At 50.9% G+C, this 16,530-nt stretch overlaps 1 protein-coding gene across 1 annotated transcript in view; it reads left to right on the top strand.

Moving 5' to 3' along the window:
• The window catches only part of LOC104348377 (acid-sensing ion channel 2), a 500,557-nt gene extending 498,076 nt beyond the window's left edge, over positions 1-2,481 (top strand). The window contains exons 9-10 of the mRNA XM_086477915.1: positions 2,093-2,161; positions 2,380-2,481. Of these exons, the coding sequence (XP_086334041.1) occupies positions 2,093-2,161; positions 2,380-2,481 (171 nt within the window). The remainder of the gene's footprint in view (positions 1-2,092; positions 2,162-2,379) is intronic.
• Positions 2,482-16,530: the final 14,049 nt, after the last annotated feature.

The following is a 16,530-nucleotide window of genomic DNA, read 5'->3' as shown; positions in this document are numbered from 1 at the left end:
TGTGGGCATCGTCGCTCCAGCACACCCTGCTGCTGCCCCTGCAAGCGCAGAGGCAGGTTTGAGCTGCTCTCAGCACTCTCCTGCCATTTGGACTTTTTTCACCCCATTTTTTTCACTTAAATGAGACATGATCCAATATAACCCTCTCTGGAGCATCCTCCCCACTAGTTGCTGGTTTTCCTTCCCAGACTTCATCACCACGTTGGAGAAGGCTTCGTGCTGGGGCTCAGGCTCATGATTTTTGTTTATAAAAGGGGAAGTTGAGGCGGGGCGAGGAGCTGCAGGAGGAGCACCCAGTTTGCACCGAGATGACCCCAGGGACCCGAACACACAAGCGTGTGTCCTGTTTTATAGCAGGAAAGAGTGAGTTTAGGGGTTGGGATAGTTTCAAGGAGGATACCTATGGGGGCAGGCAGTTCCCAGCAAATTTGGCACATCCCAGACCAAGGTCCTTTGCCTTTGTCCCTGGGAAGGCGCCTCCTGCTAATTCAGCTCATCTGCTCATTGCCTGGTGATTTTAATGTGATGGCTTTGGACCCCCTGCACCCAAACATGCAATATCTTAGACCTGCATAGTCCAGCGCTCTCATAGCCCTGTCCCAGCCCCGTATCATGATGGGCACAGGGATTTTTAATCCCATGGGATTTTGCAGTCAGGGGTAGTTCGTGGCTGTTGCATTAATGTGTGCCAAGCCAGGTGGGCGCACAGGGATTTCAGGCAGCCACGGTCTCTCCTCTGAGCTCGCTGGGGCATCTTGAAAAACCTCTTAAAGTTATTAAAGTTGGGAAGCTGGCTTTAGGTTTTAAGACAGTCGCTCCCCATCACAAGTCCCTTCTGGGCAGCTGTTAGCACTTGGTGGCATTATTCTGCAATAAAACATATTGAAAATTACAAGCATAAAGCTCATAATGGCGTTGGAGTGCAAACAAAACCTGCACCACAGTTTATATCTCAGGCTGAATGCACATATTTCATTAAAGTCACCTATTCCCAGCTTTCATGGGGTTCTTTCATAAGAAGGTAATAAGAAACCTTGCAAAGTTTGGATTTTTCCTCTCTGTTTTACTCCTTTGTTTGACATCTGCTTATAAAACTTGGCAAATAGTTTCCTCTTGCTGTCTTGGTGGGGTTTTTTCTTCTTCTTTTGGGGCAAACATGGCTTAAGAGAGCATCCTGTCTCCTTGGAGAGGCTCCCTGTGCACACCTGGGGATGACCAGCAGGTTCACCCAGCTATGCCCTATGTGGGGCATCTTCGTGGCCACCCATGACAGATACTTAACTCACACCAGGCAGGGAGGAAAGCAAAAAAAATGTCTTAAACCATGCCTAATCTACATGGTTGACCTAATCTGCTCAGGGTTTCATCAAGGTGGGGTTCAGTGCAGCTCAAACTCACTGCGTTTTCAACCAAAGCATTTGTAAACTCTTTGAGATTGCCAGCAAACAGATACAACTGTTCTTTCCTGGAGGGTTAGCCAAAATCAGACGAATTAGTGACCCTAGAGGTGGTTTTTTTGCATCCTCCTCTTGGTCCTGCCCCAGGGCAGAGTTGTCCTCCTGGGGTCATCAGCATCCCGAATCCTCACCACGCATCTCTGCATGCCAGCCAGCAGCCACCTCGCTTCCTTAGGAACTGACCCATTTTTTCACGTTTTTAGCTTTCTTATGGTTTTTTTTCTTTTCCCCCAGTGGAATTTTTACAGAAAAACACTTTTCAACCTTTCTGGAATTTCCCTTGAAAATACATTCTGCAGCAGCCGTGGCTGTGAGGGAAATAATGTGGCTGTGAAGAGAAATGCCACTCACATAGCTGACATTTTTCAGTAAACTCCCAAATATATTTTTTAAATTGTGTTTTGGGATTTTTTTGCTTCTTTTGTGAAGAATTCAGTTTTGACACATGGGGTGGTTTTCTTGGAAGGATTGTCTCCTTCTCCGTATCCTTTGGAGGGTGTCCTCCAAACCTGGCGTATCCCCTGGCGCGGTGCCCCCGGCCCCGTTGGGTGAGGCTGCTCCACACCTCGGCACACAGGCAGGGCAGATGTCTTGCCTGTTCCTCCTCACCTTAACCCAGCCTCCTTCTTTTGCAGCTCATCAAGGAAAAATTATTAGACCTACTTGGGAAGGAGGAAGAGGAGGGGAGCCATGATGAAAACGTGGTAAGGAGCCCCCTTGGGAGACAAGAGGAGATTTCCCTGCGGTCGGCGCCGTAGGCAGGCCAAGTCGCTCGATACGGATGCAGCGTTGAGCCCCGGCTTGAGTTATTCCCAAAGGATTGATGCTGTGGCTTGGCCAAAGGAAGGAGATGGCGGTTGGGGAGGGACAGGGAGCGTCCAGCAGCCCCGGGGTAACCCTGTCCCCCGCTCTCCGTCCGCAGAGCACTTGCGACCCCATGCCAAATCATTCGGAAACCATCAGCCACACTGTGAACGTGCCGCTGCAGGCCACCCTGGGAACGCTGGAGGAGATCGCCTGCTGACACCGTCCGACCGCTCCACAGTGCCAACACCTAAGGAAGGAAAACTGCACAGGAAAGCAGGGACCGAGCTCAGGTTTGCAACGGGGGAAAAAAAAAATAAATAAAAAATATATTAAAAAAAAAAAAAGGAAGAAAATCGCTATGCATTAAAAAAAAATAAATATATATATTATATATATACTCTGCCAAAACCAAGCGAGAGGCGCCTTGGACTTGACTTGTGTTGTCCTTTCCTGTGGGGGGGTTGTCTTCAAGATGTGAAGGCAGCAGCTCATTTTTGAACTGTACAAAACAAAGAGACCACCACCACCAAAACCAAATCCGAAGCCCCGCCATTTCACATTCTGCCAAATGTATAAAGCACTTGCATGCCAGTTCTTTTTATGGCAATATATTCCTATCTGTCTTTATAAGCTCTGTTCCTCTTTACAGTCTCTGATTTTCACTACCAGAAGGAACTCGCGGGCCCAGCCATCCCCTGAAATCACCATTACTAACGTCGTAGGCTGAAATAGAATAAAGAAACAAAAAGTCGCAGCTCTTGGATTCTTCTTACGTTCTTGTCCTTCGTGTCAGTCTGTGATGAATCTTAAGCTAAGGCGGGTCCCCCGAGGCCGGGCCACCGCCGGGGCTCCTCAGCGCTGCCAGTCACCCCAAGGTGAGCATCCCTGGAGAGGGGCCGGACCGGGTGGCTCTCGGTGGATCGTCCCCCCCGGCTGCTGTGTTGTGCTCCTCCGTCTGCAGTGCCTGGATAGTCCGTCTGCGGCGGGTGGGCACGGGGCGGTGGGGTTCTTTAATTTTTTTTTTTTTAATTTTTTTAATTTTTTTTTTCCCCATTAATGGATTCTGTGCTTTCTCCTCGTTCTCATGACTGATATTAAAGCTGGTCTTGTGGAAATGGCCGGGCTGTGTCATTTCTGCCTTGCCTCCCACCCCAAGCTGGAGCCCCCGGAGCAGCCTCAGCACAGGGTGAGGGGCAGACACCAGGACAGGCCCGTCCTGGAGGCTGCTCGAGGCCGTTCCTCACCCCTTGTCCCTCATTTGCCCCTTCCACCACGTCCTCACACACCTCCTGATGGGGTGGGCATGATGCCATGGCCGTGCTCAGCCTCTCATGCTCAGCTGCCTCCCCATCTGCTCCATGATGGTGGGGCCAGCTCTGATGTGCATTCTGGTGGTCTCTTGGAGTCTCATTTATTAGTGACCAGGAGTTCAAATGGAACTGGGTTGAAATGCTGCTGCTTTACCCCAATAGAGAAGGCAAGTTCCCTGGAGCTCCAAACCCTACTGGTTTTGTAGCCTGGGGAAGTGGGAGGGTGATGGGAGGCATGGATGTGTTTGCACCTCTGCTAGCTCATGGCTGGAGGCTGCTGAATGGCCAGTGACTGTCACCAATGTGGTGGCCACAGTGGGGAGAATCACAGCTGGACTGTGAAAAGCTGTTTTGGGAGAACTGATGAAGTCCCAAACCTTGGGAGGGCATTAAACCATCCAGTAGGAGTGGAGGTCAGCCCAGATGTACCTGCAGGGGGTACTGAACATGGGCGGGGGGGGGGGGGGGGTGAGGTGTGTGTTGGAGTCTGCAGCTGGCTGAGGGACTCAGGACATCCCTTTGCCCTGGAGAAAGTGCAAATCCATCCTCCAAGCCTGTCTGGAGTGCCCATGTCCATGCACAAAACCACTTTGCTTTAGGCACATCCTTACATGATGCAAAGGGCTTCCCGTCCATCACTTGTTCTGGAGTGACTGTCCCCCAAGGGCAATGTCAAGCAAGGAAACGGCCGAGGCTGCTCCGGGCAGGTCTCTGTCCTGGGCCATGGAAGTCAACAAGCGCTTCCCTGTGCTTGGACAGAAGTGCCAGCTGGGCAGCCGCGCAGACAGCCTCAGTGCACTGCAGTGTCTCAGGGAAAGCCAACTCCTGTCTCTGCAAAGCCCAAATCCTTCCCTCTCCCCATCACATGCCAACATGCCACCAAAGCTGAGCCCACAGCCCTCCCCACCGTGCCAACAGCAGGGCCTTGGGGAGATGCTCCCAAGTCTGGCGCTGCAGCTGCCCGAAGTAACCTCTGCGAAGCCGCGCGTCGGCAGGGCAGCTGCAGCCACGGGCTCTTCCCAGGCAGCAAGCTCCACGCCTTGGAGCTGCCACCCGTCCTTCCCTGGTTGGAGCCGTTCTGGCTCCTCGCCCTGTTTTTGGCTCCTCGCCCTGTTTTTGCCGGGGCTTTGGCTGATTGCATGTTGAGGAGAGCCTTGCTGAGGCGAGACCAAGGGGCAAGATTGCAGCCCGGCCCACCGCCATGCTCCCTGTCTGCCAAGGGCAGGCTGAAGCCCTCCTCTTCCCCTGTACTTGCTCACCGAGCCCAAGAAGGCTCTTTGAGAGTGACCTGCCTGTTCAGACAGAGCACGAGCCATCCAAAGCTGCCCCAGCAGCAAAGGCTGGAGTCCATCCCAAGCTCAGGCTCCCAAGCAATGCTCGTGGCTTCCCCGAGCCCATAGGACGTGGTTCTTGGCTTTTACTCCAGCAGCTGGGTTGGGGATTGTCTCTGGCTGCTGCAGAGCTGTTTCCTGCTCAGCAGGATCCTCCTTCAATTAAACATGAGCTGTGGCACCAAGGAGCCACATTAATACATCCCGCAAGCTGTTTAGCTGCAATCTCCTCCCCCTTGCCTTGCTCTACAGCAGCAGGTAGTCTACAGCCCCTCCACGTTTTTCTCCCTTAGGCAAAAATAAAACCAGTAAGGCTCCCAACGAAATACCTGGGTTTGTGGGATGGAACACACCAAAAAAACCTTTCCAAGCAAGGAGGCAGACAAACATCAAGGAGCAGCAGACGGGTTTCAATCGGATCCTCTCCAGGCTGGCAGAGGAGGAGGATGTGTGCTCAGATGTGTGCCCTCTAAAGCGTTAAGGGTGACAGTGACTCCAAGAGTCATTTCCATGCATATAAATTTCTCCACTTGGCAATTTATTAAATCTCCATTAAGAGATTTCGGTAGAGTCATTGGAAGTCTGCTGAAGCTTGATGAGGTGGGACACCACAGGGATGCCCAGAGGTGCTGTGAAGATTTTTTGCTAATACCACCTATAGAGAAAAGCCACTTGGCATGAGGTTTGCGTCTCTGATTGCTCCTGAAAAGCACCCCCTCCAAAGGACTTGCTGAATTGCTCATTTTGTGTTATCAGTTTTCATTATCTCCCGAGACCTGGACACTGGCCACAACATTCATTATCCCTGGGATGCCCAGCAGCCATCAGCTGGTAACAAGTGCTCATCGACAGCCTGGCTGCAGAGCTGCCAAGCTCTGCCTCCCGGTGCCAAACCCCTGTGCCAGCCTGGTCCCTGTAGTCACGGCTGGACCAGTGGAAGGAATTTGTGCCAGGCCTGGCTCAAGGTAACTCATTGCAACATCTCCAGGCTCTTAGCCATGCCCACGAGGGCTGGTTGAACCAGCCATCAAAGCCCAGCCTGAGCTGGGCTCCTCACGCAAACTGGTCTTTCTATTCCTTACGCTCATTAATGGCTGGGAAGGGAGTTGCCCTTATATCCATGGTGGACCTTTGTACTGTATTTCTTTGTGTGTGAAGGAGCAGCAGTGCCTCCGTCTTCGTTCGGGTCGCAGTCCAAGGGTGAACTTGGGACTTTACAGGACCCAGCCCTGCAAATGCCAACGCAGCTCACTGACAGAATGTGGGTATGGAGAGGGGACGGGGGTGAGCAGCGAGACGCTGCTGGCAATGCCCGTCCCTAGCAGATAAGCTGGTACCATTGGACAGCTGAGCCTGCAGGAGATACCACCAAACTGGGCAAACAGAAGTCTCAGTTCTCGGGCTGTTTTGCTAAAGTTGTGGGGCAGCCCTTTACTAAAAGAGATATTTGAATACTGTGCCTGTGCATCAACCCCCAAACCCCCCCCCCCATAGGCACCGTAGGGCTCACCACCAAACTGCATTACATCAACACGGCTGGGACAGCAGCAGCAGGTAGGTTGAGGGACAGACACTGCCCCACGCTGAAAGCGAGCTGACCCAGAAACCAGCCGTGCCGGAGGCTTGCAAAGCTCCTGGCTGCCTCGTGTCCTTTTGTCCTGTGAATCCAACAGACCTCAACCCCCGTGATGGAGAGCCATCCCACACCCGGTGCTGGGGTGCCATCATGCTTTCAGGAGGCTCCTGTAACTGCAAACACACGGCTCTGGCTTGGTGCTGACCCCAGTGCCCTGGAGCACCAGCTCTTTGAGCAGGAGAGCAGCAGAAGGTGGAAAAAGGTGAACTTTTAGCCATGATGTTTTCCATCCCTTCGTGTAAGGTGGGTCACACTGGGGCTCTGGTTTGGCATCTTCAACACTGGTGGACTTAAGCTTTCCTAGAAGCTTTCCCGTATTCCCATTTCCTACTGTGGGCTCTGCCCCTGAGCCACAGCTGAGGTTTCTCCAAGAGCGATGCTGATGGGCCATGCTGCCCGGCTCTCTGCCACCAGTGGCTCGAAGGCTCCTGATGTGCCTGTTGAGCCCCGAGAGGTAGCGCTGATTGGAGCTGCCTGGGCTCTCAGACAGGCTCTCAGCACAGATGCTGATTCAAGAGCCCTCTTCCCTCTGGCTGTCTGCCCTCTCCTGCCTGAAGAGCCTGTGTTTGGGGAGCAGAGGGGATGGGTGGTGGAGGAAGGAGGGGGCTGGAGGAGTGAAAACACGTCATGTCTTAGTGGTGGTCTGTATAATGTATCCCAAATTGAAGAGCCTCACGCTGCGCTAGGGCAGAACATATCCCTGCAGACGGCAGCTGACCCACTGCCACCCTCCCTCCCACGCAGCACGAAGCCTGGTTCAGGCAGCAGCTCTTGGGAGGGACACTGGTGCATCGCAAAGGGTTCCACCGAGAGCTGCAAGGGCGGATGCGAGGCTTGGCAAGCAGCCTGCTGGCGAGACGAAAGTTCAAGTCGTTTAGTTTAGCAAAGGGAAGGTGGAGAGGTAGCTCCATCAGTCCATAATTTTCTCTGTGGAGAGATTTCTAATAAATGGTTCTTTAATCTGGCAGACAAAGCCAGAACGTGGAGGGAGGGGGTCATGACAGGGGGAAGCTAAATGCATTCAAATGAAAGAGCCTGCCTGGGACCATGGATGGTCCCACAGCCCCTGAAGTCTTTAAATCGAGGTAGGACATCCTTTTGCAAGAGACGTGCTGCCAGAGCGGGTCCCCATCCCTGCAGCACCCCCTGGGCTGGCTTGTGGGGAAGACCTTGCATCTAGTAGTAAAGGTCTTAGAAGTGACAACCTCAAAATTTTGCATTTAAATCTGTGGTGTCTGAGTTCACCTGAACTCTCAGCAAGCTGGACTTGTACCTAATTCCCCCACTTAGACCTCCACAAGCCATTGTCTTCCAAGGAATTCACAACACGAGCTTGGATAGGTCTTTGCACCAGAGACACTCCTCCACTTCTGGCTATTTCTCTGTTTGATATCTTTGAATTTCAGCCTTAGAGAGGTGGTTTTAAAAAAAAAAAAAAAAAAAACAGTCTGTATTTCAGTCGCTTATCACACCAAAAGCGGTGTGATCTTCAAGACAGGCGGGGAACACGTAATTACCACTAGGTACAAAGCGTTTTTCAGTCAAGGATCTGGCGTGTCAATTGATTAGAGGCAACGTACATTGTGTTGACTCTGGCTGTCTTATCTATCAGCTGCAAAGCCAAATTCATACTGGAAGAAAGGGAACGTTACACCACATCCTGGGGGTGGCCAGGGACATGTCTGCCTGCTCTCTACAGTACTATAAGCAGCTTTTAGGGGCTGTTGTGTTCAGTGGTATCTCGATGGCAGCAGGCAGGAGGGCATCACAAGGTGATGCCAGGCTGAGCCTGAAGGCTGGTGCTGCTGCAAGAGAGTGGGATAAGCAATGCACCTCAACCCACGGCTCTCATCCTGGCTGTAAAGCAGGGTTTGAAGCTGCCATGAAGCCTCCAGAAGGCGAGCTGCCTTCAGATGGCAACACAGGACCCACGGGGCTTGGGTATGGCCCTTGAGATGTAAATTCCTGAGCTGGCCAAAGGAAAAATTACCTTTGCCACCTGCCTTAAAACTCAGCCTGAGCACTGGTGTCATGCTGGAAGTACTCTGTGCCCTCGCCTTGCTCTCCCCAGCCTCTTCCTATCTGTCCAGATCAGTTTTTCCCAATTTTTCACCTGCTTTTCTCCTGCTCGAATGCCCAGTCTCCTGTGTGCCCATGGGTGCTGGGAAGTGAAGGAGCTGGTTTGTCCCTCCAGGTTCTCCTTAGCAGGCAGCACAGACTCACATCCTGCTGCTGCCCTGCTTGTGCCCCTGGGTGACAAACCTTCTACCACCTCTCCCAGTGCCACCGTGCTCATAGGAGCTGCAGAGCCCAGGTCTGGCAGATACATCCCATCCTCGGGCTTAAAAAGCTCTTTGCAGCCCTTCTCTGCTCTCACCTGGCACTGCACCATGTCTCACAGCCGTTCATAGTCACAAAACCCCCTTTGCACAGCAACCTCGTGGTTTTTCTCCCTCCAACTTTTCAAAAACTAAGGGAGGCTCAAATTCTGCAGGCTGTGAAAGGTGATTCGTTTCACAGTTGCTGGGGGCAAAAAATGAAACAAAAAAACCCCAAACAAACCCCCCCACTTCCATCTCCTGATCCTCTCACCGCTCTCCTGATGCTTCCACTCTCCTTCCAATGCTCTCACTCTCACCCCGATGCTCTTTCCCACCTCATGATCTTCACTCCTGCATCCTGATCCTCTCACCTGCCTCCTGATGCTCTTCTCCACCTCCTGATGCTTTCACATCCCCTTTCCTGGCATCCCAGTGATCAAGGATGCAGATCTGGAGCTCTGAATCAAGTGAGGTGGGAGAAACCTCATGAGAGGGCACATCATCCCATGAGGGCTTAGGCACTTTGGTGCTGTGGTCACCAGACAGGAGCTCTTCAACACCTTCTGGAAGCTATTCAACAGCTGGGCGTTTTTTTCGTGCTCACCCCTGCTCTATGTCCTCAGAGCAACAGCCAGCTGCGAACTTCCCCCAAATCATGAGGTTGCTTTAAACAACCACGAGAATTTTCTCTAAAAAAAAAAAAAAATTTAAAAAAAAGTCCAAATTGGGTGTTGCTTTCTCTGCCTGTTCCTCCCACCTCCCAAGCGAGAAAGGTGACATTCACTTCACAGTTTCAAACGCTCAGGAGGAAGCCTGGAAACGTGCAAAGAAAACTGCGATTCTCACGCAAATCCTCTGCTTCCACCCACCCAGCGAGGAGCTGGTGAGACGCGGGATACGCTCGCAAGGGTTGGCCACACGGCCCCACCATTTTAAAAGCCAGTGGCATGGCATGCTGGAGGATTGTCCTCAACCCAATAACCAGCCTCCTGGCTCTCCTCTAGCTCTTGTCTTCAGCCCCACCAAGATCTGCAAGCAGATTCGGCAGCCGCAGGTGTGCTGCTCCTGGATGGAGTCATGAAGATCCAGGAATTGTAGCTGCACCTTTTTTTTCTTTTTTTAAGGATGCAATAGAAAATCATGACCTTGACCCTGTCTCCAGAGGAAACGCTTTATGAGAGCTCGTTGTCAGCCCATTTGTCTGCTCATTCATCACCCTGGGCAGCTTTCAAGTCCACAAGCCAGTTCCAAGAAAATTTGGCAGAGCGTTCTCAGAAATAATTCAGGTCCTGTGCGTCACACGAGTACCACCGGTTGAGCAGAAGTGGGGAGAGCAAAGTTGGCGGCTCTGTGGGGATGAAGACAGGCACAGCCCAAGCAGCAGCGGGGCCGGTAGACCATGCCCGTGGCTCCGAGCTGCTCCCAACATCTGCTGCCTTCTCCTGGAGGCGTTGGCCTAGGAGGCGGGGGATGCACATGCAGGGAGGACTGAGGGGGCAGATAAAGGGCATGAAGCCATAAGAAATCAGGTTTCTTTCATGCCATTGCTGAAGGAGCAATTACTTTCTACCAAGCCATAGATTTTAGCAGCCAGACACAGCAGCTCTGTGACTCCACATAGCTGGGGCAGGGAGTTTCGGAGCATTGCTACGCTGGCAGCTGATTACACCTTTTCCTTTACCGATGAACTTTAACTGGCTCAAAAGAGTAACAAGAAAATAGAGTGACATTCAAATGCATCCACTCAAGCCCTCCCCTTTAAGTGTGTTGGCAGTGGCTTCATACCTGGGTCCAAAGACCAAGTGGCAGCTCTGCCACTTCTTCAGCAGTGCGAGAGACCTTAAAATTTTCGTGAAACCAGCTCAATGAGCCAGCCAAGGGTTTGAGGATGCCCCTGGAAAAGGGACCTGCAGCCCTGGTGGAGAAGGTGGGATGGAAGGAGACTGCAATGCCAATGCAAAACCCCGTAGCCTGTTGGGACTAATAGTCCCTTTTTAAGGGGGAAAAACATAAAAAGGTGGTGATTAAAGATCAAGAGAAGCAGCAAGGATTATTGGGGGTTTCAGAAAAAAAAAAACCAAACAAAGAAACATCAAAACCCAGCCTGCAGAGCAAGCACAGAGAAGAGCTATGCTGAAGTGCGAGGGATCTGCCAAGCAAAAAGGGCAGCTCCAAGCACTTGATAAATTATTTGCTGCAAATTAGCCCCGTGCTGGCTTAGAGCACGTTTCAATGAAAGGAGAAAGGCATGTTAGAGACGTGGCACGGTACATCCCCGCCACCCTGTTACTGTCTGTTTATCGTTGTGATATATCTGTGCAGCACAAGACACTTTGCATTCCGTCTGCTGAGCTGTCTGGAGAAGGGGACCAGAGGTGACGGCTGTACTGCAGCAGCTTCTTTTCCCCCGCTGGAGGAGAAGAAGGCCGTCCAGGTCTGCACTGCTGGTGTACGATCCTTCTGGAGTTTTCTATCATCTGAGGTGGCTGCATGCTTTTTGGCAATTGCACCCTTTCCCTGAAAAACAACTTTCCTGATTATTTATTCAAATTTGCTACAGCATAGAAAGCCTCCGCTGGGAAAGTCTGGGGGCACCAGCCTCCCGCTGCCTGGACCCAGTAAAGCTTTTCCTGGGTAAGTTTTCGGTTTTAAGAACATGGGGATTTAGAAACATTTTCTGGCTCCACTTCTTCCTGAGCTGATTCCATCAGCGCGATTTTTATTGAAGCATCTTATCTGTTGGGTATTTCATGGAAGCACAGGGGCTGCAACCAGCTGAAGGCCAGACAGTCACACGTCTCTGGAGGACACAAGGGTATGGAAATTTAGATAATATCCAACCTCCGTAGGGACCACCTTACAATGCAGCAAAGTGCTTCTTTTTGGTTTTCTTCACATGCATTATAAAAAAAAGGGAAAGGTTAAGAGGGAGACGGGAGGTTTGTGTGTTGTTAAAACTGAAGCAGCCTGCGTTGTCTCAGCCGGCTTCATGCTAACAAGCTGAGATGGCCCCACTCTGCACTACCAGCCGCTGCTGAAGAGCAAGCTGGGGTTTCACATCTCCTGATTCCTTCCTGGAGACATGGTCCTCTTTGCCCACAGGCACTGGCTGATCCAGCTGCCGCGGGTGTGAGCAGACAAAGCAGGAGGAGTCAGGATTGCTTTGCGTGGTGGCTCAGACGTGTCTTGCAAAAGACGCTCTGAAACCCACCTTGAAGGCATCTGACAACAGCTCTCAGAGCTCCCATCTCTGCCATGGGAGGAGATGCTGGCTGCTGCGGCTGCTGCTCCCTGAAGTTTTGTATGGGTTGCGCCTTCTGGACTAAGTCTGGCCCCACCAAGCAGCACGAGATGGGGCTGGTTTGGTCTTTGTTTGACCACCCTTCAGGTGGATTTCAGCTCAGAAGTGTCCTGGAGGACAGGTAAAAAGCAGGATTTTCAGTGCACAAATCAAACACTCGACACTAATAAGTCAGAGACTTGCAAGGCCACCAAAACGAGATATCACGGACCGAAGTTGCCATGAGGTAAAACACACAAAGGATGAAATGTCTGAACAATCAGAGGAGATTAAAACAACACAGTGGGTTAAAAATCGTGAATGAACTTCAGCCAAAACATGTGGGAGGGATGGGGATGGCCACGTCAGGAGCTGAAGCTGCAGAAGAAGAGGCCCCTCTGCCAAGAGAAGCATTAAAAGCTCACAAGTCTTCATTGGCGAACTCATGGAAGATGGATAGACACTCCGAGCCACACGGTTGGATTCATTGGACCAATAAATCACTTTAAATGCCTGGGAAGTCAAAGGCTCTTGTATTTACAAGATAGAAGTGGCTGGAAGTTGCTTGGTGCCAGAAGAGCCCAGGGCATGGGAGGTGCCTCCTGACCGTGGGCTGAGGACAAATCCCTTCGGCTTTGGGGAGAAGATGATTGCAACTCCAGGTTCAGTCTCTGCAAAGGCTTTTGTTTGAAAATGGAACTGCTTTGGGGAAAAAGCAAGCAAAAGGGAAAGAGGGACCAGGTTGCTGTTCTCACCAGCTGAAAACGGACACCCTGTTGTGAAATCTGGAAGCAGCAGAACTGTTCTCCAGCCCAAAACTCTAGGTAAGAAAAGTTTGTCTTCTGAAGGAGAATAAAGATTTTTCCACATCCTGAGTTAAAAAAAAACAAGCAAACAGACAACACTTTTTAAAAAAATATTTTGATGGGAGGTATTTTTCCAACCAGCATCCCAGCCTTTTCAGTGAGAGGGCAAAGCCCAGCAGGTATAAAACCTAAAAAAAAAACAAACTACCCTGACAGGCTTCTTGGTCCCTGCAGGGAGACATTTCTGTCAAAAGCCCAGTCCCAGTTGTCTCTGCAGGGTGGACAAGCCCTGTCCACATCTTACAGGTACTCTCAGCTTGATTTTTGGAGTAGCTCATGCTTTGAGGTGGCATGTTTCCTACCCAGTTTGAGACAGTTTAGCTCCTGGTGGTGTCCAGAGCCAGGGAAAAGGGATAAGTTCCCCAAAATGTTTTTCCAGCTCCTTCTGGACAGGGCTGAGCAGTGAAAAGGTAATCTAGGGCTTCGGGGGAACCTGTATGGTCATAATGCCTTGGGTCCCAAGGGAGCTGATATGAGCGTGGTCCCTGTGCAATCCTTTACTGGGTGCCCTGGCTGCAGAATTATGAAATTAGGGACAACATGGAGATGAGAAATCCTCATTATTCCCACCTCGAGGGAAAGGATGAGAGAAAGGTCAATAGGCACAAAGGAAGACAGAGATGGCCCAAATGCCCCTGCTGGGGGAATCAGAGCTCCACAGCTTCTGAGTATGTGGCCACCTCTACCTCCCATCCAACATCTATCCCTTCCCATTAGGATGAGGAGAAATAACTGCAGGTCTCCACATGCTCCAGACTCATACCTGAGACCTGCACCCTGTGATGCCTGTCTCTGATGCTTGCAGCACCTTGGGAGATGGCATTTCTGCTGTTTGCTTGCAGCAGGGATGCTGCTGTAGCTCCTCATGGCACTGAGAGGAGTGGGAATAACAGACAAAGAAATACTGAAAAAAACAGAGATTAGGACAGAAAACGAGTTGGGGAATGGCATGGTAAAGTGGCTGTCTGTGGCCAGCTTCTGTGCTTGACACCCAGACGAGATCCACAAATATGCAGAAAATACTGGGGCATGGGGAGGTTTCTCATTCTCATTGGTAAGTATGGGAGAAGCAGATTCAGTCCTGGTGCTGCAGCTTTTCTGTGAGAAACCTGGACATCCCTTTGCTGCATGGATTCCCCCCCAGCCCCTGGAAGAGCTGGATAAAAGTGCATCACTCTGCTGACCTGTGCTCCCCAGGCTGATGTTTTGGGAAGCATATGGACCAATTTGCCACCACAAAAGCAGGGCAAAGGTACACAGCTGAGACAACATGCCCTGGATCCACCACGATCTTGAAAGTGCAGGTTAGTGGGTTCAGCACCGCTGGGCTGGGGCTGCCTTGCCTTGGTGTTGGGTTCAACCTCCTGCAAGGGCACAGGCTGGGCACTGCCTCCTGCTCAGCAGCCAAATGGGCATCCTCTAGGAAATTTGGGCATAAACAAATAGAGGAGGGTATGATACCACTGGAACTGAGCTGCTTCCGACTTGCAAGGCAGCGTGCATAAAATATTGATGGGATGCCTCGGCTCTCTACTTCCCTCCACCCCAAGAGAACAATGTGACTCTCTCAAAAGCCCTTAATGCGGCCGAAAAGGCTGTCTGTGGCAGCCAAAGGTGGTTGTGCGTGGCTGTCAAGTTGCCTAATTGCTGCACGTGGCCTCTGGATTTTGTCAGCATGCTGAGATACTCCTCCAAATATGCAATATCTCTGCAATGTGCTAGTAGCCCACCAAAAAGTCTCTGCTGCGCTTCAGTGCCATAGTCCTGTGGTAAGATGCTGGCATGCCAGCGTGTCTGACAGGTCTCAGCTTGGATTCGCAGCTTTGCCATCTTCCTGCCACCCCCAGCACCATCTCTTGTACACAGGCGCTTCTGTTCTCATCACCAGTGCATCTCCCAGGGGCACCACCCCTCCTCCTCCAGCCAGCTCATCTGCTAACTCTCAGCCTTCCCAGCGACCTGTGCAGCATTACGGCAAAATAAGCCCCTCTTGGGATGCAGCACGTGGTGGAGATGTGCTGTTTGGCTGATGTAATTGATATAAAAGCGGAGAAGGTCACTGTTGTGGGTTTGATAAGGGAACACGACAAAGCTGTTACATCTCCCAACCTTCCCTTTCAAGCTGACAAGTCTTGAAAAATTAAAAAGCACATGTGTGTCTGTCACATCTTTCCCTCTGGCGCTTGTGTGCAAGTGAAAGCTCAAAATAGCAAAGTGATGACACCCTGGTCTGGACCATTTTGCAGGATGCCCAAATGCCAGCTCTTAGTGCCAGCACTGCCATCACATCACGCCTGACTCAAAACACATACGAGAACAGAGGGACAACGCTGGAGGCATGCTCAGGCTCGTGACTCCCAGTTGATTCTCCCTTCCCTGACTCACGGTGACTCCAGAAGGCTCTGCAGCGTTTTCTGGGTGCATCCAAGGAAAATGGGTTCGGTTTTGGAGTCTCCTTTTCAAAGCCATAAAATTTGTGGTGTTTGTTGAGCTGCAATGGAGGGGAAGGAGCATCAATCACAGCTTTTCCCTCCTGTTATCTGCCATTGGGGCCATTCAAAACCACCGTGTCTGATTTTAGCCTGTTTTACGCACCCAATAATACAAACCTCAGCTCCAGAAAAAATGCTTCTTTAGGAGGAAACACTTCCCTTGCAGTTTGGTAAGACCAGCCATCCCAGCTGCCCCTTCCTTTTTTTTTTTTTTTTTGTTTTGGAGTTTCTAAGCCAGCCTCTCTCAAGAGGAACCTCTTCAAACTGGGCATTTTCTTTTCATCAGAGATGCTTTTTCCAGCAGCTAGAACAAAACCTTTAGAGGTAGTTTTATCTAGCTCCTGCCAACAGCCAGCTTTCTGGGTGCTCCAATTTCTTCCCTCTATCAGCACTGCTTTTTAAACACTCACAAAAACTGTTAGAGATTTTTCAGGAGACACAAATTCTCTCTGTATGTCATACAGCCAGCTTGTCTACAGGAAGCTGAAGTTTTCCTCCTGTTAATTTTAGTTGCTGAAACTTATTTCTCGTATGGTTTTCCTTGTAAAAAACCTTAATCCATTTTGATCCTGATCGTACCCATCCAGTCAAATTCAGCTCTTCTCTAATCTTTTTAATATCCTCCTCTGTTGCCTTCTCTCCTGCTCTGATAACATCAAAGAGCCTCTTCCTTGTCACTGCCACGCTCATGCTTCCTCTTGGCATGTCACTTTTATTAATTTGTGCTTTCAGAGGTCTTCTCGTCTCTGCGTTGAGAGGTATTAACTTCAAACATCTCAAGCAAGCTGCTCGGCGCGGGGGCTGACAGGCGACTGCCATCTCCTTGGGAGCCCACGATGCTAAATGTGCGTCTTACGTTTTCCCTGGCAAGGGTTTATTTATGTGGTGTATTTGCTTTCTGAGGCACAAGGCACTCTGAAATTTTGCTGTCCATATATTAGAGAGCTAAAGAGACCAACAGGGCAGCTGGCTGAGCAAGGGAGAGGAGCTGGTCCGAGCGCTCGCAGCACCCAAACCCCAAGGTTCAAAT

The sequence above is a fragment of the Leptosomus discolor genome, chromosome 25 (assembly GCF_034619465.1).
Source record: "Leptosomus discolor isolate bLepDis1 chromosome 25, bLepDis1.hap2, whole genome shotgun sequence".
Lineage (NCBI taxonomy): Eukaryota > Metazoa > Chordata > Aves > Leptosomiformes > Leptosomidae > Leptosomus > Leptosomus discolor.
The sequence above is the reverse complement of the archived record's forward strand: the minus strand, read 5'-3'. Positions and strand labels throughout refer to the sequence as shown.